At 44.2% G+C, this 23770-nt stretch overlaps 1 protein-coding gene across 9 annotated transcripts in view; it reads right to left on the bottom strand.

Moving 5' to 3' along the window:
• Positions 1–23519, bottom strand: part of Cdkl1 (cyclin dependent kinase like 1) — a 38068-nt gene extending 14549 nt beyond the window's left edge. For 2 of the 9 annotated variants that reach the window (XM_035444872.1, XM_035444873.1), the window contains exons 1-3: positions 8853–9036; positions 5533–5654; positions 519–591 (exon numbers count right to left, since the gene is read on the bottom strand). In XM_035444872.1, the coding sequence (XP_035300763.1) occupies positions 519–591; positions 5533–5654; positions 8853–9035 (378 nt within the window). In that variant the 5' untranslated portion in view covers position 9036. The other 7 variants (XM_027418167.2, XM_035444874.1, XM_035444877.1 and 4 more) reach the window with 7 other exon arrangements.
• Positions 23520–23770: the final 251 nt, after the last annotated feature.

The following is a 23770-nucleotide window of genomic DNA, read 5'->3' as shown; positions in this document are numbered from 1 at the left end:
TGGGACTCCACCCATGCAACTGCAGCTGACAGGGCATGAGGTGGCTGTGGTTGCTCCTCCCAATTTCAAAGCCTTTTGGGGAAACCAATCCATATGGACTCTCAAAGCAAATGAGGGTCTTCTGACCTCACATTTTACAAGTTTAAAAAACATGACTAGTTTCTTTAAATGGTTTTTTAAAATAATTTATTTAACTTAATTTTATGTGCATTGGTTAGAAGGTGTCAGATCCCCTGGAACTGGAGTTACAGACCATTGTGAACTACCATGTGGGTACTGGAAGTTGAACTCTGGTTCTCTTAACCACTGAGCCATCTCTCCAGTCCCTCAATGGTTTTTAAAATGTATGTCATAAGATCTGCATACAAACGGATAGATAAGCTGGGAATTTCAGTCTCTTACCCCGAACAGGCTGATGAAAAATTATACCCACCAAGGTGTGATATGAACTTTGAAGAAGGCTCAACTTTGGCTTAAGGAAAGCTGCCTGAGTTTTCAAAGGAGATCATGAGACTTACGTTGTGTTTATGGCAGAAATTTACAGCCTGCAGTGTCTGCCAAATTATGCTCTTCATGAGATGTTCTGGTACCCTAATAAAAACAAAAACAGCACAAACACATTCTTCACTCTAGCCATGGAATTCAACTCAAGAAACCCAATCCAATCCAGGGCAGGCTTTGGGACTGAAAAATCCCAGGAGACAGAATCCTCTTGACATACAGAACCCTCTCGGTCCACAAGTCTGGACTGTTAATAATGTGTGGCCAGCACACTGCTGGAATTTGAGGAAACCAAGTTAACAAAAATACAAACATGGATTTTTACAGAGGAGAATCATGAAAATCCACAGGGATTTCCACAAGTATTTATGTTCTGGGATTGCCTGTAACTTGAACTCCTCAGTTTCTTTCTTTGTTTTTTAAAGAGAGAGTTGAGGCATGGTCTTTGCTATGGTGGTCCCGACTGACCTAAAACTCCAGCTCATTCTGTGTTAGCCTCCACGTCATGGGATTACAGGCATGGGCCACCAAGCCCCGTTTCTGTAATGAGGACCTTGCTAATTAATGTAAAGCTAGTCAATACACAGCACAAAAGACAACTTTGTGTCTTTGCTCAGGGTGCTCTAGACTATGGTCCTGAAGCCAGACTTGTGTATGCAGCATCTCCGGATGCCTGAGTTACCTGCTTCATTTGTTTTCTTTGAAGGGAGAGGAATGAGATTTTTCTGCGACAAGGAAGAGGTTTATGTGGCATACCATACAACTAAAGTTCAAAATAATTAAAGACACAGATAGTATCTTGTTCCCTTCCCCACACTGCACCTCTCTTCTTGCCAGCTGCATCACCCTGACATCTTTCTGCTCTTTCCTCTATCACAACATCTAACCATGCCACTTTCCCCATCTCTTCCTCACTGACTCATGACTGATTTAACCACAGTGGCCTGGAGCCCTGACAGACACTGTGTATGAATTGGAAAAAGGCATCTCATTGGGAAAGAATCATTTCAAGTATGGGGCAAGGAGTGATTAGAAAAAGAGTTGCTTATTTGGGGGGACCACTCCCAGACACACACATGATGGACGTATTGTTTTTATGAATCAAAAATTAAATGTTGTTGTGGCCCTTGGCCAAAACTACTACGTAGACTGGGGGGGAAATGCATGCAGCATTACATGTGATCACAGAAAGTCACTTCTAGCCCCTGGAAGAGGCCACAAGGCCACTGCTGTCATGGACCAGATGTGCAGGAAATCCTTTCAGGCAAATCAAAGGACGCTTGAACAGACACAGGGAGAGTGTGCCGGAAATGAGGAAGCCACCTCCAGGAAGAATGGCCAGGACGTTTTTGGATTAGGATTGTTTTCAGGCTTGCGGTAGCTTGTCACCAAATCCTCTTCCTTGTTCTAGCAACATGTAGGCACAAACACCAGGAAAACTCACCTATTAGGAAAATCGGCCTAGAAAAATACAAATAAGAAGTGGACTTCAAAGGCGCCCCAGCATCCATTTCTTGTTCAGAAAAAAAAAAAATGTAGTGTGTTAATTCAATGACTTTTTGACATGAAGTTGTAAGAAACTTCAGTCTCCAAAGATATTTCCCAAAATAAATAATGCAAAAGGAGTGTTGACAAGTGACTTATATCATTAATATTCCTGTAATGCTGAGCACACTATCACGTACTTCTCAGTGTAGAAACTCTACAAACTACGAAGTGGCCAGCTCCAGAGCTCCTCTTTCTGGGGAGGGTGGGAGGGTGGACTGGAATCTGTCTGCTGTGGAAGAGTGTAGAAGAGAGCCACACTCCCAGGCCTCCTTCCAGTGTGGCTGCGCTGTGTTCCTTTTTGTTGTTTGGAAACAGTGGCTGACTTGGAACTCACTCTGGAGACCAGGCTGGCCTCAAACTCAGAGATCCTCCTGCCTCTGCCTCCCGAGTGCTGGGATTAACAGGTGGCTTCATTAACCAGCGGGTTCAAAATCTGAAAAGACTATTGGGAGGGGGGGGGGACTGTAGAAAACAGGGCCTCTGTTGAAGGAAGGAAGTCACTGGGGGCATGCCTTGAAGGGTAAATGCTGACCCCTCCTGTTTCCTGGTTGCCATGAGACAAGCAGCTTTGCCCTGTCACAGTCTCCCCATCATGGCATTCTGCATCGCTTCAGGTCCCATACCACAGAGCCAGCCAACCATGAACTAAAGCCTCTGAAATAGCAAGCCCAAATAAGTCTTTCTTCCTAAACAACTGTTTCTCTCAGACATTTGTCACAGTGTCAAAAAGTCTAATGCAGACACACACACACCATGCACACACACCCCTATCTCCAACTATCTGCAGAGTTTTATCTGCCTTGCCTGGTTCAAGGGTCATACAAACTCATAACCCCCCCCCATCTCTGTCTTAGAGACAGATGGTCATGAAGAAAGCATCTCATCAGTCCCTCACCCTCCTCATCTCCAGGGGCCCTGTCCCCTATTCTGGAGGAATGAATGTGTCACAGATAAGCCAAGAAGAATCTCAACAGACAGGTCTTGCTGAGTTCCCTATGCAGTCACTTAGCAACCATGCCTACTCAGTGGAGTCCCCTTAAGCACTGGAAAGGACAAAGGATGGGGTTGGCAAAGCCTGCAGAAACTTGTGGGTCTTCCTAGAGAGTAGAACATCTACAGAGGGCGTGGATTCCATACACCTTCTCTCATACTTTACCCTATATGTCTTTTCATCTGTATCTTTTGATTTTTTTTTCTTTTGTAATAAAGCTGAAAATGTGAGTTAATGTTTCCCAGGGTTCTGTGTGTTGCTGGAGCAAATGACTCAAATTCAAGGATGAGGTGGGTCATGGGCATCCTGATTCAGGCAGTTGGTCAGAAGCAAAGGTATAATAACCTTGGCTGGGCATCTAAGCGGGGCAGGCAGTCTTGGATGGTTCAAGTCACGGACATGTGGGACTTGTTGCTGCCCTTGTGTAGACAGTGAAAGGACTGGATTAGATTAGGGGACACCCAGCTAAGCTACCTTCTGGTGCACAATTAATGACTTGCTTGTTACGTGGAGAGATTATATGACATTTGAAATTTCAGAAAGCTTCCGAGTTGGTTATGGTCTAAGAACAGAGGACAATGGGCCACCCATGAATAGCTACATTCCGTGCAGTGTCTCCATTGTACCATACCATGCAGCAGGAGCAACTACACTAGAGAAGCTTCGCTGAGTGCTACTTGCAAGCTGCTGAAAGAGCAAACATCAACAGGGAATGCTCTTTTCATTTAATATGTCATTTCTGAAGGGTGGTGCCTGTCTTCTTGGCTCTAACATTCTGGAACATGAAAAGCTTGCTTCAGGGATGTTAACTAGCCGCAAGCCACTTTAATCTCATTTACCAGGAGGCCATGGCAAATCACATATAACCAACATCATAGGAGAATAAGCTCCTGGACAAAGCTGAGAAGTGTGAGAAGAATCTCATCCTCTGGCCACCGGAATGAGGACATGAGCTGAGGTCAGTCCACCATTCCGAAACTCTGACCGGTCAGGCACTTTCCATGTTTCCCCAGCCAAAAGTGGACACCCAACTCCCAGAAATGGATTACAGAAGAAAATAGGATATTCTTCCCGTATCAACTTGTCTAAATTCCATTTTGAACTGAATGTAGCCTCCACCATGAAGCCCTTTTTGATCTTGAGTCATTTTAAATTATAACTCACATGACCTACTAATAATTCTTCTCTCCTTTCAGCCACTGCCAATGGCTCCCGGGATAGTTGCATCATTCTAGCTGGCCAATCAGAAATCTAGTGCAGTTTCCTCTTCCAGACGTTCCCTTCTCCTGGAAACATTGTGTATGCTTACATAAAGCTGTGGCCATGCGCTAGCCTGCACTTTGTCCTTTCCCAGTTCTTTCTAACCTGTGCCACACACTCACCAGTCACTTCCACGCTTCCAGTTATAGCCACTTACACCTGTACTCTCTGCTAGCACGCACCTCAAGCTGAGTTTCTGTCACTTATACCAAAGGAGTCCTGACTATCGCAGCAAATCAAATACTTAGATTGCTTTAGGTTTCTTCTAGCCTTAAACTTCCTCTTAGCCATTACTCTTGTACTTTTTTTTTTTTTAAAGATTTTATTTATTTATTACGTATACAGACTAGACAGTCTTCTGCCTGCGTGCCAGCAGAGGGCACAGGATCTCATTCAAGGTGGTTGTGAGCCACCATGTGGTTGCTGGGAATGGAACTCAGGACCTTTGGAAGAACAGTCAGTGTTCTTAACCACTGAGCCATCTCCCCAGTCCGTACTTTTTTCTTATTATTTATTTATTCACATATGCCTGTGTGTGTGTATGTATGTATGTATGTATGTATGTATGTATGTATGTATGTATGTATGTATTTTGAGGCAGAGTCTTGTTCTGTAACCCAGGCTGGTCTCAGACTGGTGATCCTCCTGTCTCAGCTTCCCAAGAGCTGGAATCATAGGTGTGTGTCACTATGCTTTAGAAATGTTGTCTTCTGAAGTCCAAGCCACTATTCTTCCCTAGTTGGACACAAAGTTTCTACTCTCTTCCTCCTACTTCTTTCTGAGGCTGAGGCAACTTCAAGGCAGAGATATGAGCCAAGGAGCCAAGGTTTGTCTCTCGTGTTATTATGTTACTCATGGGTTCTTCATGGAAATGACATCATAACTTACTTCACAACATTTTTTTTTTTTTTAATTTCTCTGCTGTTAACCCAGCATCAGAGATACAGTGATCATTCCTATTGTTCGCTTGTTTTTTTTTGGTTTTTTTGTTTGTTTGTTTGTTTGTTTTGCTTTTTATTATTGTTGGGTTTTTTTGTTGTTGTTTTGGAGGCAGGGTTTATGGCCCAGGGTGGCCTCAACCTGTCTTGTTTCAGTCTCCCAGTTACACGCATGAACCACCATGCATGGCTGCTACATAGCCTTAAATAAAAAGTCCCCTCAGCTGCTTCCCCCTCACGAATCCTTGTGAGTTTTGCTTTGCCTGTTTGTGTAGGAAGAGATGGGCCACTCACCCTCTCTGGTATCTATCCAGCTCGTGAAGCACTGTGTGGTCGCAGTACTCGAACACCAGGTGAAGCCTCCGCTTCCGCCGGAAGACCTCCAGGAGGTTGACGAGGTTGGGATGCTTCAGTTGCTGAAAGTATAAGAGGCAGGGCAGTAAATCTGAGCTGTGAGCATCTTTCTGTGAGTGCCAGCCAGGAAAAATCAAGCCGTTTCCCTTCAGGAGTTTCTTTCTGTGTGTGGAAGAAGACAGTAATCAGGATCACCATGGCTCTCTTCAAGGGCTGTTTCTCAGCGACTTAGAAGTGAAGTGTAATCAGGGCCCAGGTGGTTTGTGAAAGCAATAGATCTGAGAAGACTAGCTAAGCAAGAAAATGCTGGGGGCAGGGGGGTGGGGAGCGCTGAGGTAATACAAGCTCAGCCTTCGAGGCTCTAGTTAAATGTCCTCTCTCGAGAAGTTCTACCAGATTGCCTCTGCACCCCTGGGTCAGAATCCCCAGAGGGCTCATACTCTCATAGTACTAAGTAATTAGTACTAAGTACTATTATGTGATCAGTAACTATTTTCGCTTAGTTTTTTAATGTTCTCTGGTTTCATGGATACCTATAGATAGAATAGATCAATCCAGTAGAAACCCCTTCCTTCCTTCCTTCCTTCCTTCCTTCCTTCCTTCCTTCCTTCCTTCCTTCTTTCCTTCCTGAAACAGGGTCTCTCTATTATGCATCTCTGATTTTTCTGGAACTCACTATATAGATCAGGCTGGCCTCCAACTCACAGAGATCCACTAGCCCAGCCTCCTGAGTGCCATGATTAAAGGTGTGGGCCAGCATGTCTGACACACAAATCTTTTTCTAAAGAAAAAAGAAATGTGTAACAACACTACCACACACACATGCACACATGTGCACACGTGGGCCCCCACGTACGCATGCATGCACACACACAAACACAGCCCCCCTCCTAGTCAATTTCCTTTTTGTAGTGCCCATTCTTGCTTTATGACCATTAGCTAACGTTAGTGTCTACTTAGTTTCTCTTGGAGGATGTCTAACAGTGTCACTTCATACCTCTTTTTCCAAATAATCTTTGATAGTTGTTACTTTTCTTGTCATTGTGGCGAAACACCTGAATTGTATTTAGAGCTCCTTGGGGAATCACAGATAAGCAGGAGGCCCTTTCTCCACCAGATGCCAGCTGGCACCTGCTTGCCTAGGCACTCTTACTTCATTCAGCCTAGGGTTGAAGAGTTACAGGCAGCCTGCCATGTGACTGAGCTCACATACCGGAAAGAATTGTACACAAGGCGCGCAGTAAAGAAACTACTGAAATGGCCGCTCCATTAGAGGAAAGGTTTTTTTTTATTGGAGAGATAGAGATAGAGATAGAGAGAGAGAGAGAGAGAGAGAGAGAGAGAGAGAGAGAGAGAGCACATCCAGAGGCATCTGGAAGACTCCAGAGCAGAGAGAGAAAGAAATGACTGACATGGCCAGGACTAGGGAAGCCGGGATAGCAGAGATTAACAAGAGAGAATAGTGGAGATGGTGAGAAACCAAGATAGGCAGGAGGTGGGATTGTAGAGAACAGCAGGTTATAAGGAGGGTAAGCAGCTGAGGAGGGGAGCCCAGAGCTGGTGCTACCAGGGTGATAGTGTAGGCTTGGAGATACATAATGAGAACTTGTGAATAGGGACTGTAGGAGTCTGGAGGCCAGCATGGCCTTTAATATGCAACCACAAATATATGTCAATGGAGGGCTACATATCACTTTTGCCAGAGGCAAGGGAAATGACTCCCTTTGGCAGACGGGAAGGAAACCATTTTCACAAGCTGAGAATGCTGGCTTTTATCTAACCACCAGAAATCCTTCTATAGCCCAGCTTGAGCTAGGTCAAGACTGTCATTGTTGAACATATGCACTGCCTTTTGGAGTTTAGGGAGCTGGAGTTTCCTTTAGACCTGACAGGAATCTCCAGTCCCAGGATATACATTAGATAAAGCTTTGCAACCTGAACCAATAGGATGGGATTCTTCTGGGGAGAGGCAATGCTAGACCTTGGGAAGATTGCACCTCCCTGAAAAACTCAACCAATGAATTCAGCAGGCAGGGAAGTGTGTGTGTGTGTGTGTGTGTGTGTATGTTTTGCCTGCATGTATATCTGTTTGCCAAGAGTGTGCCTGGTGCCTGGTCGAGGTCAAAAGAGAGTATCAGATCCCCTGGAACTGGAGTTACAGGTGGTTGTGAACTACTGTATGGGTGCTGGGAATCAAACTTTAGTCCTCTACAAGAACAGCCAGTACTCCTAACCACTGTGATACAGGATTTTTAAAACCACTGTTTTACACTAAATCCAAAGGCCACTCATTTTTTCCCTTTTCTCTGGGCTCGTGCTTAGCAAAGTTGTAAAATAAAATGATCTGTTTTCCAGACTCCAATATTCTTATTATAAAGTGAGGATCATTATTTCTCACACCCAATCCATCTCTAGAACTCTATCTGTTCTATGTGCAAAACTGGACCATTGTATCCATCAAAGAATATTCAACCCAACATGAGAAAGCAATAATTACTCCTGGTAATAATTACTCATATTGTACCCCTACCAAAACAAATAACCTCCTTCCCCTATGAACACTGGTAACAGACTGCTGGGCTATATCCAGAGAGGACTTTGCTCAGGCCATTTAAAGAAGTGAAAGAATGTGCGTTGAGGGTGAAGTTCACGGGCAATGGCCAGCCAGCTCTTCAGAACATGGGTCCTGCAGGGCCTGGTGGGCTAAACATTTACACTTTATCATAGGTGGTGCAATAGGAAGCCACAGGAAGGAAATGCAGCAAGCTGAGATAAATAGCCCTTGGGTTTGAGCACTATGGAAGTGGTATTTGGAATGGCTCAGAAGAGGCAAAAACAGACAAGAGGAGAGAGTGGCTTGGACCAGCACAGAGAGGACAGAGATGGCAGAAAGGCACTGTCTGGAAATATTTTTGTTACCAGAATAGTCAGAATGTGGCAATGCACTAGAGCTAAGAGACAAAGGAAGGGAAGGGGATGCCAGCAGAGAGGAAGGGTGGGTCCACAAGGAAGAAGCTGCTCTTGTTGGTTCTTTGACTTCACAGGACTCCGAGAGTCCAAAGTATATGGGCTTGGTTTCCAGGAGCTAGAACAGGATAAAGCCAGAGAGTCCCCATATTCAGTGAAGAAGCTGTAGGATGAGTTGGCTAATATAGGAAGAAGTCCAAAGACCCCGAACACTCATAGATGAGGAAGAGGCGGAGAGGAAAGCAGGTCCCCAGAGGCAAGAAAGATGAGAGCATGACACCATTGGCGCATACCATCGATAGAGAAGTGATCGTCAGTGATGGGGCTGCTGGAAGGCCCAGTAGGCAGTGAACTGAGGGGCACCCAGAGGACTTCTCATTTGGGGAGTTTTGTGGCCCACTGTGGTATCCCTGAAATGGATGGTGAACCAGCCTGTGGATTTGGCATCTCAAGCCACCTCCTTCCTCTATGTCCATAACTCACTGTCCTGGGGAGGGGTCAGGAGGACATCTTGGTCCTGAAGCTGGAAGCTGGTTCACAGTCTGTACTCTGGATTTCAACCACTGCTTCAGTAATCGTGGATGTTTGTCTATAAGGGCTCTCAGGTGTCCTTACCATGGCCCATGGACTGTGTGAGGCACAGGGTAGCTGTGAATGTAAACCAACACAAAAATCGGAAACATACTTAAACCATCATGGAATTTTTTCCCCCTTGTAACTCTGTTGTGCAGTTCTTGAGTGTGAACTTTGCAGATGCCAATACTTTGTCATGATGTCAGAAGGCTGGGCATGCCTGGACCTTAGATATTTCCTCATTTGTACAGAAGGGACTTCTTGAGGGACATGTAAATGAATTAGATGACAAGAAACCAAATGTCACATACAGGAAACATGAATAGACAGAACAGACAAAATTACCATATATACTACAAAGGTGTTGTGGCTTGTTTCACCATAATTGCTCCTGGTTTATGAGGGGGTAAAGCCACAGCCTGAAGTCTGGTTTTATTTCTTGGCATTCTGTCTCATATTGGCCCAGTCTGGAAGGTCTCAGTAGCCCTTTCTAGGTCATTACCACTGTCTTCTGCTAAGCTCCCTTAAAAGCAACACCTGCTCAAGTTTGGAATTTGTCTCCCTTTTATTTTCTTCCTGTGGTGAATATAGACATTTCCATTATGCTGCCAAGTGAAGTACTGTCTCTGGCATTAAAAAGAAAAACTTCCTTTAGAAAGATTTATTTCTTTTTATTTTATGTCTATGTGTGTTTTATCTGTATAGGCACAAATACATCTTGTACATACAGTGACTACAAAGGCCAGAAGGCAATGGATCTCCCAGAACTAAAGTTGCAGACAGTTGTGAAGCATACTGGGTCCTCTGCAAGAACAGCAAATGCTCTTAGCCACTGAGTCATTTCTTCATCCCCCAAGACTCTTGTTTAAGTTTTAGTCAAATTCATCCCCTCAGACGAATTTGATCTTGTCACCAGTTTGTTTTCCTATGAAGAGCAGAATGCCATACATCCTTCTTGGACAGCTCCTGTACCTCCACCAGCCCCATGTCTTCCCTGGCCTCCCACTTGTTGTGACGAGCTCAGGCCCTGCATCCCTGGAGGTGTACTGTTCAGCTTCCTTCCTCCCCAGCACTTTAGAGACATTAACATTCATTGCCAACATGTAATGATCAGGAAATATTGCTTTAGAATCCTGATCCTGAGGCTGCTCTGGAAAATGTTCGCGATCTGGCAACTCCAGGCCCGTTATCTCTGTGGCCTTAAAGAGTTTGCTCTGAGAGTAATGGTTCACTTCAGAGGACCATGTGCTTTGGTTTGCTACTCTCCCCATCACTCCCTATTCCCCCTGTGACACCAAGGCCCAGTGAGAGAGCCCATCAGCATCACCCTCAGATTACCAACTCCAAATATTAGAGCAAGTGAACTGTTCCATGTACCCATGTTTCTATTTAAAGTGGGAACACATACACCAATAGGGATGAAGGCACATTTCAAGACCTATAACAAAGTGAATTTATTCACTGAGATGAATCCATTCTCCAATACCTGCCTGGCCCCTGAAGGTACTGGCATAGTGATCTCTAGCGGGTCCTTAGTGGCCATGTATTTTTAGACTGACCAGTACACAGATCACTGTGTCTGTGGTCTCTCCTGTCCCTGTGGTCTGTGTTCTTTGTGGGGGAGTGAGGGGATGTTGACCCTGTGTCTGTATTTTAGGGAAACACAGTGGACCTTTTTCTCATAGACATTTTGGAGGGTGTCCTTCATCAGTTCCCATCCATCTAGAATGGAAATGGTGACATCTTTCCCCTTGCCCACAGCTTTAAAATGATCACTCCTGGGCCCTTCTCAAGGATCCCCAAACTGGCTTGCTGTATGTCTCTGGGGCTTGAGGCCCTGCTGCCTCCATGGGCTTCTCTCTTTCCCCGTTCTCCCGCCCCCAGGGGTACCTCCTAAAGTAAACACTAACACACAGTTCCACATCTTAGATTTTAACTTCTGGGGTAGAGGCATGCACTGTCTACATACAGGTGCTGGCATGAGAAGTGGGCCCAGCTCCATCTACAGAATGGAGCTCTAGATCTGGATCAATCACTAGTCAGATGGAACAAAGATCTCCTGAAGGTTGGGCAGGCTGGATGGAAGGCAGGTCCTATGCAGAACCAACACAAACATGAACACTTCTACTAGTGTTGGTTTTGGATGAGGTGCAGGTGGCTTGTGCAACAGCGGTAGCACAAGAGAAAAATGGGGAAGTGGAGATTATAAGGACTGTTGCATGATCTGGCTTTCATTAGCTCTTTTAAATCATTAAAAGAGAAAAGAGAAAATGACAGGTCAGGTTTAGTCACCAGACAGACTTCGGCTCAGCAATCAGAGGATTTGCCAACAGTAGTCTAAGGGACTTCTGTCTCCTATGGAGACAGGACCGACTGCTGAAAAGACTTCACCTTCAAAATACTGTGTTCCCAAAGGAGACAATATGTAGTCTCAAAGAGGTCCCCACACCACAGTCAGGGGTAGGGTCAGAAAAGAGAAGACCCTGAGATGTGGCCTAGTGATATTCAGGATGATGAGCCTGGAAACCCTAAACCCTAAAATTTCCCAAACCCCTGGGCTCGGAGTTTACATACTAGCAGAAACTGTTTCCACGGTCTGAAGACCACGTCCACTTCTCAGGTGCCTCTGTAGAGGATGCTCGTCCTCATTGTTCCTCCTGGCCAAAGGACCCGTAAGCACAATGAAGCCACACGAAGAAGGCAGCAAGGAGGAAGTAATTATCTTCAGAGACTGACAGGACCTGTCTCATCTGAGCCAGCAAGAGTCTTGAGGGACTTGGACCATGAGCACAGTGAAATGTAAAGCTGCATGGGCCAAGTTCATTGATGGGAGAGCCCTGACCTGTGGCTTGGGACTTAACTCTCCTAACAAGGGCGCTGGAGATAGTTTATGTTTCTGGTCATTGTCTAGAGGTTGGGCTTTCATCAGATAAGGCAGGCAGGCTGGAACTTCCTCAGCAGAGCATTGAGGAAGGGATGGGGCAAGCTGAGGAGATAGAGATTCTAGACTAGATTATTAGGTGGATCCGCAGAGCCCCTCCCTGCCATATCCCATTGTGTTTCCTTCGAAGGCCCAGCAAATACTTTCACTACTAGAGCACCACACACAGTAAAGATACTGTTGGTTTGGGCGTTCATACATGGCTGTTTTAGGTGGGCTGAGTGGAAAGGAAGGGCTGTCTTGTACTGAAGTTGCTACTGTGGGAATTAGTCTCTTGGCTCCCAGTGGGAACAAGATTCCACAGTGGCCAACACCTGGTATCCAGAGTGGCATATAATGACTGCAATGAGAAGCAAGGTCAGAATACCTTAATTTACTGAGCTCTGAGCTGACCCACATCATGCCATGCCATGGGGTCCTGATGGGGAGTGGAGCGAGGCTAATGTATTAATTGATTTGTATTAGTAGAAATAATTGACAGCTGACAAAGACAATCCTGGCTTTTAGGATGGAAAACTGAAGTTCTTCATTCAGCTTATAAACCAAAATAACTTTGAGGGAGAGCCCTGTGATGCCACCACAGGTATTCCTAAAGGAATCTGTGACCAATTCTGAGTAAACCCACAGTGTGATCAGGTCTAAGGTCTGAGCACTGATATCTCAGAGTCTATGTGTCTCAGAACCCCAGGTTAGAATCCTGACTCACAGAGGGCTGGACAGATCCATGGAGCCACATTTGAGACCATTCCCTCCACTCCCAAGTTCAAGTTTGGGGTAGATGCTTTTGGCAGTTGGCAAACATTAGCTTCATGACCTACACAGTAAGATAGGGACCAACTGAAGCCCTCAGAACTGCCTACCTTCTTCTCAGCACAACCCTGAATAAAACAATCAAAAGGAAAACTCCTTCCTGGGGAAACGAAAGGCAGGGCAGTCAGGCTAAGGAGTGTTCGTAGTTTTGCTGGAGGCCACACACAGGGACAGGATGTGCCAGGCTGCTTGTCTGACTGGACACCTGGCCTGAGATCTCTTCTGGAAACCCAGCAGGCCAGTGATGTATGTGTTGGATGACTGAGCTGTTTTATTGTAAAAAAAAAAAAATACCATGAAAGAATTATTAGTACAACCATAGCCACGATGGAAAATAACGCTGAGCTGGCATGGATGAGGGCATCACGCACTGGCAGTTATGAAACAGGTTGTTTCTCACTGTGGTTGGTAACACTGTTGGTTTAGAAACTCCCACTTTTTATTCTTCCAGCAGATATGGAGACCAAGTTCAATGATTTTTGGAGACACAATTTTACCCACTGGTATTTTGACTAGAGGGCCCTTAAGGTTAATAAACAATAAAGAAGGGTAATAATTAACAAGAGAATATGCAGGCTAAAAGCAAATTTGCAAAATAAAACATTAATCCTGCCAAATGTACAACTGAATTAAAACATTTTAAAAGCCGAAGTGAAAGGCATGCCCCTGACCCAGTTTAAAAGAAAATTCCACTGTGCAGGAAAATTACTACCTTCAGGTGTGGTTTGGATACTTCATGAAATAAAATATCATATAGCACGTCTGGCTAGAATTCTTGTAGGTTAGAAATAAAAAATAATTTAAATGAGAAAGAAAGCAGTTAGAGAGTGTTTTAAAAATCAAGGTGAATTAATTGTACAACCACTCATTTTGAAAGCCTAACATTCTGCTATGCAACAAAGTGAGTATAGTTAATAACTATACAATAATATTAACTATTCAAAGTAATGCAAAGATGGGATTTTTTAAATGTTTTCATCACAAAGACTTAATAGATATTTGGGGCCTAGGAAGATATTGCAGTTGGTAAGTGCTTCCCATGTAGGGGTAAAGATTGGAGCTGTCCCAAGAACCCCATAGAAAGATCATATATGGTAGCACCTGTGTATAGTCCGGGGAGGCAGACAAGAGACTAGACAGCCTCAGCTCATCAGCAAGTTCCAGGCCAATGAGAGAACTGGCCCCAAAATACAAGGTACCCACCTTGTGTTTATATCGATGATGTCTGACCATCAATACCCAAGTCTGTCCTCTGACCTCCACAGCATGTACACACCCATACAAACACACCTGCATACACACATACATGCCTACATACTCACACACAAGTGTACCAAGAGATGACAAATGTTTGACGGAATAGGCATGCTAATTACCTTGATTTGATCATGCCAAAGTATAAGCCTATATCAAAACATCACATCAATGAACTATACAATTATTATTTGTCATGAATGATTCATTTCCCAGCACATATACCCACCCAATCTATCCAAAATTATTTGTCAAAAGTAATCTATTCTGCCTCCTCTTGTCCCGGGGTATTTTCTTTTCTTAAGTCCAGTGTGTGACATAGGACACAATGCCCGTGACACTGACTGACTGGGGAATGGGTTTCATCACACTGTGGACTGGGGGCCTTGAAGACAGTAATGCACTTGCTTGTTTACCTCTGTTCCTTTTGTGCTTGAAATATTTGCCTGTCAGTTTATTGCTCGGGCTCTCACTAGCAGTCAGAATACAATCTGTGTGAATAAACACCTATGGGCTAAGCCAAAACATCTTTGAGTAAACAAACAAAACAGCCGGTTACTATTTGCAGTATGTACATTATCTTGTAGAAATGAAATTAAACAGGTCTCCACTTGTTAAACAAATAGAGGGATGATAAGGAGCTGTTTGGTTTCTTTCATTGTAGGCAAGAAACTGCTTCTATTGTCTTCCATGATACTGGCAACCAGTTTACATGAATGCCCAGTGTCGGTCTATCCTGTTAAAAACAAAACAAAACAAGAAACCTCCATGGCCCACCTCCTTGAGTCCTTGGAGCCAATACTTCATAGAACAAAAGCCAGAGAGTCCAAAGTCCCTAAATTGGCAGCCTAATGGCCAAACAGTATTTGCAGATTCTGTGTTGTATGGGGCCTGAGCAACGTGAAAAAAATTTTAAAATTGCTTAACACTTTAAAGTCAGGACATTTTGTGACCAACCACTAAAAAGAACCAGGTTACTGGAGAAATGGCTGATCACAGGGTGGGGGCAGGACGAGTCCAGGACATTTTATTTGCCTATCACACAGCAAAGTATCCAAACAATGGTGGAGCCTATCAGAACTCAGGAGCAGACTGAGGAAGGACAAATAGCCAAACATGTGACACTTTGGGAATCAAAAAGTGTAATTATACTGTACTAATAGTGCATAATGTGCTGAATTTAAATATTCATGAATATATAATGATATTAATAAGTGTGCTTGCTCTCAGAGACCCTCCTGCCTCCTGTCCATATTACCACACCCATCTGCATATTAGTTTTTAGGCACTTTATATATTATGTAGCTACTATTGGAACAATATGAAACATTTGGGTATCAACTATGCATTAGATAAGAGTTTTGAATTGCTGATAATTTCACAATATGGTTATTATATAGAAGAACAACCTTGTGCCAAATATCTAGAGAGATGGCCCAGCCAAATATGTAGGAGTGGGGCAGAGTTGTAGGAGAAAGAGACTGAGATAGGGATAGAGAGGGAAGGCAGCAAGGTTCCAATGGCTTAAGGGGCTGTGGGTATCAACTGCACTATTCTTTTTACTTTTAAATATTTTGAATTTGGGGGCCAGGGAGATGGTTCGGAGGGGAGAAACCTAGCTTCACAAGCCTGATGACTTGAGATTTTACTCATAGAACCGACATAAAAAGTTGTGTGCAATGTTGTGAATCTGTAATCTCCACACTCCTCTAGCGAGATGGGACGTGGAGTCAGAGGTGCTTGGAAGCTAGGGAGCCACACGGCCTGGGATCCAAAGCACAGCAGCAGAACCAGGAGAGATTCTACCCCAACAAGGCAGAGGGCAAAGGCTGACTCCTGGAAGTTCTCCTCTGAACTCCGTATGCATGCCACAGCACATGTGCACGTGTGGTCACATAACACACATGCATACAAAAGACATAAATATTTTGAATTTTTTTAAAAAAAACATTGTAGAGAAAAAAATCTCAGGAGATATCACACAAGATTCTAATTTCTTGTCAAAAGAACTGAAACTCTTTCCTCCTGAGTTCAGCCCCATGGGGCTGAACATTGGCCCCTTTAGACATGAGATCACCAGTTTGCACCAGGCCCTACCTTTCTGCATTGCTCCCCACTCATCCGCCTTTGCATGTTTGTGGTATCAATGTGATCCTTACCAATACTTGAGTTTGTGAATCTAGTCCCGTACAATCCATAACAGACAATGCTGAACACGGCCGGCACAATGAGGGATCTAATACTAATTTTCATCACTAATGGATTGCATTGTTAATCTATTTTCATGAGCAAATTGAACAATTTGAAGAAAGAAAGCCTAGAAAGGGCTCCATTTGGCCACAGCAGAATTAAATTTTTTTTTCCTATCTTTTTCTTTAATTTTGCTAGGACCAAATACCGCAAGATTACCCCCCCCCAGGTTTTTTGCTTGAATGTGAAATATTCCTCCAACTAATACTGGGCAAGCTGATGCCTTTAAAAAAAGATGGAAGCATTGGGTACACTGTGTGCTGGGGGCGGGCACTCACGTGCCATGTTAGTTGTATGTAGTGGCATGGGCCTGGCACAAAGCTCATATTAGGTACTTAGAGTGTAATACTCTTGTTGAATAACTGGGAGCCTTAGAGGTTCCATTTCTCTCAGCAGCACCTGGCAGCAGGCTGGTGACTTGTCACAGTATCCCTGGTTTGAAGTTTACAGGTAGTGAACCCTGCCTGGAGCAAGTCCCTTTGGAGACCGTTGCATGTTCAAATCCCACCCTCTGCCTTTCTCCATTAGCTTTTTTCTGTCCTTTGCGACTGCTGCTTTTGACCTTCACTCTTCTGTTCCTCCATCCTGAGGCTGCCTGTCCTCAATTCCATGTTTGGCTCGAGAGCCCTGACTGCTCTTCTCAGCAAAAAGTCAGTGAAGCGGTACCAGGCAGAGACATAAATCAGGAGATAAGGCTGGGCAGGGTTCCAGCAGGCATTAGAGCTTGTCCAAGGTCACCGACAGCCTTGAGCAGGATCCAACACTGAGGTCCATAGCCACAGCTCTGGGGCCATACAGTCACACAGCTGTGTCCCCACTGGAAGGTGAGGAGACAGGGGAACAGCAGCTTCTCCCAGCACCGTGCATGCTACGACTCAAGTCAGTTGAGAGCATTTTCTGCCAAGCACTATATCCCAGGCTTATTCACACCTAGGTACCTATCTCATTTTTATTTTCCTGAGGTGTCATTTTACACATCTTTTCCCTAGCTGCTTACAAAAGAAACCTTAATGCTACAAATATATCAGATAGTTGAATATACATTGCACGTGTATCTGTTATTTACACAATAAAAAGGTTAGACATTTTCTCATGCTCCTGTAAGAACTGATTTGGATCCTTTTTTTTTGGGGGGGGGAGTGATATTGTTCTCACTAAGAATGCATTCTGCAGGGCCAGAAAAATGCCTCAACAGTTAAGACACTTGCCTGAAATCCTGATGATCTGAGTTACGTCCTCGGGACCTCATGGTAGAAGGAGAGGACCAATTATTGCAGGTTGTCCTCTAATGTCTGCATTACATGCATATATACCCAGACAAACACACACAAATAAATGTAATAAAAGTATTTTTAAAAGAATTCATGCCGTAGGCTCAGTTGGTAAAGAGCTTGCTATGCAGGGGTGAGGACCCGAGTTCAATACCTAGGACCCACATAAACAAGCTAGGCACGGCTAGGCAAGGCAGAGCATGCCTTTAATCTCAACTCTGGCAGATCTTTATGAGTTCAAGACTAGCTTGGTCTACATATGGTGTGTGAGGTTAGCCAAGGCTACATAGAGAGACCTTATAGACCTTATATGGTGGCCTCCAGCACTGGGAAGGCAAAAACAAGCAGATCCCTGGGGCTCTTAGCCAAAGAAGGACCCTATCTCAAAACAAACAAACAAAAAAATGAGATGGACAGTGCCTAAAGAATAACAGAGGTTGATCTTTGCCTCCACTTTCACACAAGTACACATACAAACTAGTGTGGTGTGTGCCCCCCAACAAACGCATTCGATGAATTTTGTAATATTGATAGCAGAGTGAGTTTTGTGGTGTTGGACATCAATCATGCCCTTGCATATGCTATGCCTGGTCTCCACCACTAAGCAGCATATCTCCAGCCCATAGTAAAGTTTCAGATGGACATGTCCCTCCCACACTTAATTTTCATCTCTGTTGGTAACAAATAGTAACTTTTTCTTCTTAAAAAAATTCTCTAGAGTTAAGGAATGAGGACTGTGAGGGATCCCCCTTCCCATTGTGCTCATTCCCAAGCTGTGCTCAGACTTCCATGGGAGCCACAAGCCACACAGAGATGAGACACAACAGACTGTGAGGCCCCACAGCGGGTGGGGCTGACATGTGAAAGCGGCAGGCTGGGTCTTAGGAATGGACAGAGTTGGTTCTACATCCCAGCTTCCTATTTAGAAGGGTTCTGGCAAGCCATTCATTGTCCTGAACCAATATGCAAAACAGGACACAATAGTTATTTTCAGAGGCTCTCACTTAATGTTAATTGTGGAGTCCTAGGTAATGAACTGGCAGTTCAGCCAAGTCTGCTGGGCCACCAGCTCCTACCTGCCAAGTGAAAATGTGCAATGCCCCCTCCTACTTTCTCTCATTTTTCTTGACTTGGGAGAGGGAGAGCTGTCACTTGTCCTAGCTGTACTTCTAGTGGTTTGATTGAAGTTAGTCTGGCCTACTCTATTGCCCCTGTAGCACCTGCCAGAGATAGGTCACCCAGACACCCACAGCCACACTCTCCTATTTTTGATTTCCACCACAGCTCCAGGGCCGTCTGATCTCTCTATCAAGTTGGATGGGATAGATTCCGTCCTCTCTTAACAGCTCTACCATTTTACCCCAACAGCAGCAGAGACCATGGACCTAGGAAGGAGTTGGCAGTTTCTCGTCCTTAACCACACAGTCCCTCTTGCTGGCTACATAGATATCGCTGGGGTGCAATGGGGGAATGGAGCTGGGATGGATTAAGCACATTTAAATGCTTGCCTGTGTTCTATGCAAAGTCACTTCTCACCATGGAGCCCCTGATGGTCTAGCACATGATATCTTGCCTTTTTTTGTGTACATGTGTGTATGTGGATTCATTTGTGTGTGCCACAGTGCACATTTGAAGGTCAGAAGGACAACATCACTTTTTACCTTGTCTGAGACAGGGATTCTATTGGCTCCACCTCAATCACCTGTAGGGGTTGTTGGGATTCTAGCTGGTCTGCTAAGCATCTGGGATTCTTGTTTGTTTGTTTGTTTTTTAAGTGGTTTCTGGGAATTCAAACTCTGGTCCTAGCACTTATATAACAAACAAGCACTTTTATCCACTGAGTCATCTCCTCAGTCCAACACCTGGCTTTGCGCTTTATACGATTTTCTTTTTTTCTTTCCTTTCTTCCTTTCTTTCTTCCTTCCTTCCTTCCTTCCTTCCTTCCTTCCTTCCATCTCTCTTTCTCCCTCCCTTCCTCCATCCCTCATGCCTGTTTCCCCCACTCTCTCTTTCAAGACAGGGTTTCTCTGTGTAGCCCTGGCTGCCTTAGAACTCACTCTGTAGACCAGGCTGACCTCAAACTCACAGAGATCCATCCGCCTCTGTCTCCTGAGTGTTGGATTAAAGGTATCTGCACTCCTAGAGACCTTTTCCCTCTCTGATTTCAGGCTACTTTCATGACCACTCTTCCTGCCATGCAACATGTCTTTAACACATTTAAAGGTTAGTAACATGTTTAAAACCAAGAACGGGTTTGAATTCCATAGTCCTTTCCCCTGATCCTGCTTTGTGTTTTCCCACATACTTACCTGTTTACTGCTGTTCTCTTTTGCTAAGATGCAAGTTCACAGGGGCAGCAGCCAAGAACAGTGCCTGGGATGTGGCAGAGTTCTGCAAACTCGTGCCAAACACATGCCACTTATCTTGTGTACAAACATCTCTCCATAAGAACCAGCCGAATGCAAATCATTCTTTTCTTTGTATGATAGAAAGTAGATTTGGAAGAGGTCCACTGAGCTAATGTACCACAGCACAATTTTACTCCCATCACGAAAATGGTATTAACTTGTCTCCAGAGGACAATTTTTAACAGAGCAGCTGTTTACTTTTTGTAATTTTATGAGACAACAGTGCTGCCTACTGCTCTAAGGAGACAGAGTCACTTTTTCTTTCCTTTTTTTTTTTTTACAAGTTCAATTATATAATCTAGGGAAATTACAATTGAAAATTAAGATATTGGAGAATTTACTCTCACAGAGAGTCTTGATGAGCACAGGGTTACATCTTCTTTAGGTAGTGGTATATTATTATAAAAACAATTTTGTTTTGTAAAAAAGAGTCATACTTCCTCCCTCCAGTTAATATGAAATAATGCTATTTGTAGTGTTTCCAGATTTTAGAGAAGAAAAAAAACCTTTAGTAAAAAACTTAGCAAGATAGAACTCTTGATATTATAATCCCCCGGCTATAGCTACCTAAAGGGACTTCACTCATGAAAAGAAATTACGGAAGAGGTATGGCCTTTAAAACCACCCAGCTGGTTGCTAGACAGTTACCTCCCACAGTTACATCTGTTTACAAAGAAACAACTATAGCCTTAGGAAGTTTGTGGCTATTACTGGGCCTTACTTTATATTGTAAAGCAGACTCTAGGAAAGATTTATGCAAGAGATTCCCAATTCTGTTACAATATGGAATCCTGGGGACCAACTAATCAAGGCAACTGGAACCACACAAACAGTATTTTGTTTTGTAGAGTCTCTGTGTAGGACAGTACTTGCTCTGGGAATCTTCTTGCCCCCAGATGTAGTATTAACAGTCATGAGATTTACAGTGCACTAGACAAATGATGCCACTATTTCATTGATGGATAGTGAAGCTAAGAAAAGGGGTCTGCAACACACACACACACACACACACACACACACACACACACACACACACAATGTCAAGCATGGCACAGCAGAGAATGTGAAGTTAGATATTATCACCAATTGTTCTCTCTCTCAGGAAGGTCATGCTTCCCGGTTTTCATTTTACTATTAAAATGTTTGATCTTTTAAGATTTGGTTATAAGAGTAAAGTAGTTAGCTTAGCTGTTGCTGTTTTTAAGTCCTGGCTGGGCTGAGGGTGTAGCACAGAGTATCACAGTTGACAGGTTCCAGAGAGACTCTGGGTTCAGTCCTAGCACAGAGTTCAAGGCAAGCCTGGTCTACAGCATAAGACCCTGTTTTAAAGAATGGAAAGAGAAAACACAGCATGGTGTGGTGGTGTGAGACCATGGCCCACGTACTTAACAAGACTCTGAGAAATCCTGGTAACTAACTCAAATGCTAAAGAGAAAAAGGTATGTTTTGAAACTTCAATGGTCCATGAGTTCAGAAGTCTGCAACTGACAACCTTTTAATAAAAATATTATCTTGGCAGGCCGGGCAGCGGTGGTGCATACCTTTAATCCCCACTAGAAGGGCAGAGGCGGGTGGATCTCTGAGTTTGAGGCCAGCCTAGTCTATAGAGAGAGTTCCAGGACAGCCAGGGCTACATAGAGAAACCCTATCTCTAAAATAATAAATAACAGAGGCTAGAGAAGTGGATCAGAGGTTAAGAGCACTGGCTGATCTTCCAGAGGTCCTGAGTTCAATTCCCAGCAACCACATGGTGGCTCACAACCATCTGTCATGAGATCTGGTGGCATACATGCAAGCAGGACACTGAATATATAATAAATGAATAAATCTTTTAAAAATAAAATAATAAATAAATGTAAATATTTCGGCTATTCAGAAGGAATACAGCTACCTTAGCCTGATGGTCAAAGTTCCATTTCCTGCCTCAAGCCACCATTCTTCTGCTTCTTCAGTGAGGCAGTCTGCTCTCTTTACTCAACTGCGCTAGAAGAGCTCTTGCCAGCCATGGGGCACAAGACCTGACACAGGCTCTGCGCATTGGGATCTCAGTACAGCAGAAGTGAGACTGGGTGAGTTTCACTTCACCTGCCTTCCAAGAGCTGAGTTACTGAAACAACTCTGCACAACCCTCTTTTAGGCACAGTCAGGCTCCGTAAGAATTTACTGGATCAATGGAGAAAATGAGAGTTAATTTAACAAACCCTGGATGCACTTAGTTACCAAATATGCACCAAGTATATACTAGATATCAGGCATATTGTGTTATTTTGAAGAGCTACAATTAAAGGGACAGAAAATCAATAATCTCCCACCACCTTACTTAGACTAGAGAAGAAACACTGAGTTTAGAGGGGGGTGGCTTCCTGCTTTGAAATCAGCTCTGGTGCACAGCTCCAATTCCTGAACACAAGGGTTTTCAGGTAAGAACACAGCCTCTGCCATATTCATCACACACCTCACTTTTTTTTTCTAGATTACATTTGTATTTATTTTGGTACCATGGAACACACAGATGCTACAGAGCAACGTGGGGATCAGAGGCCAACTTGGGGGAACTGATTCTCTCTCATTCAAATAAGATTGATCTGTAACACCTACTTTTCCTTAAGAGTTTATTATATTAACCCTAAAAAAATTCTACAAGAACATTTATCGGGAGCCTAGCAGGCAGGCATCACAGAGTGTGCTAGGAGGACACAGAGGTACAGAGACAAGCACGCAGAGTACATGCTCCCACACACCTGTGCGCACATACGGATGCATACACACACCTCACACAGCCCAAGAAAACAGGAAAATGGATTTAAAATCTAATAGAAAACAGTCTGGAAAAAATTCAGCACTTGAAAAAATTCTAGTACTCTAACAAAGTTGAGTCGTTTTAAATTCTGCATATCAGGGACTCGGGAAAAGACTGTCTGCAGGCGAGATGACAGATGGCAAGTAACTGGGGAGAAATGAAATACCTCAGTTTCGCTACACTTGAGGGCTGCCACACCTCTCCTTTTCACCTTCCTTGCTTTCTTACATAATCGGTCCTCTGCGCACACACTCGGGTTTGTGCCACCGAGGAGGACACGAGGCTGTGAGGGAAGGGGGATAAACCCCATCCCACAGCGTTATCTAACCCAAAAAAGCCAATCAACTACCTTGAGCATGCGGATTTCTCGAAGGGCGATTTTCTTTATGACAGGGTCATCTTCAGTTTCCAGAAACCTCTTGATGGCCACGATCTGCCCCGTGTCCCTGTTTCTGCACTTGAACACCACCCCGTAGGAGCCTTCTCCAATCTTCCCAATTTTTTCGTATTTCTCCATCACGGAGGAGTAAGTCTTCTTGGGAATGGACTTTCATATAGTTTTTAAACGTTGTGTATGTAATAGGTGGGCGGCGGACCGCACTCGAGCCCCATCAAGCAGGGGCTGTGGTCCAGGATCTAGAGAAAACAAGGGCGCTAGTTATAATAGAATTAGGACCAGCCAGGTGTGGACTCCACCCCCAGTAATGACATCACATCGCGGTCAAGGCTGGGAGCCTACAGGTGGCTGCCGAGTGACCCAATTTCAATTGTCTGCTTCATTCCCTCGAGCTAAACATGTAGCCATCGTCCTAAAACGAGCCGAGCTGTAAGATAATCTATCTTTTTAACGTTATGGTTCATACGATCTAAGACACTTGAGCTGGCTGGAGCACCGCGAAGGCGA

This window comes from Cricetulus griseus, chromosome 5, assembly GCF_003668045.3.
Source record: "Cricetulus griseus strain 17A/GY chromosome 5, alternate assembly CriGri-PICRH-1.0, whole genome shotgun sequence".
Lineage (NCBI taxonomy): Eukaryota > Metazoa > Chordata > Mammalia > Rodentia > Cricetidae > Cricetulus > Cricetulus griseus.
The sequence above is the reverse complement of the archived record's forward strand: the minus strand, read 5'-3'. Positions and strand labels throughout refer to the sequence as shown.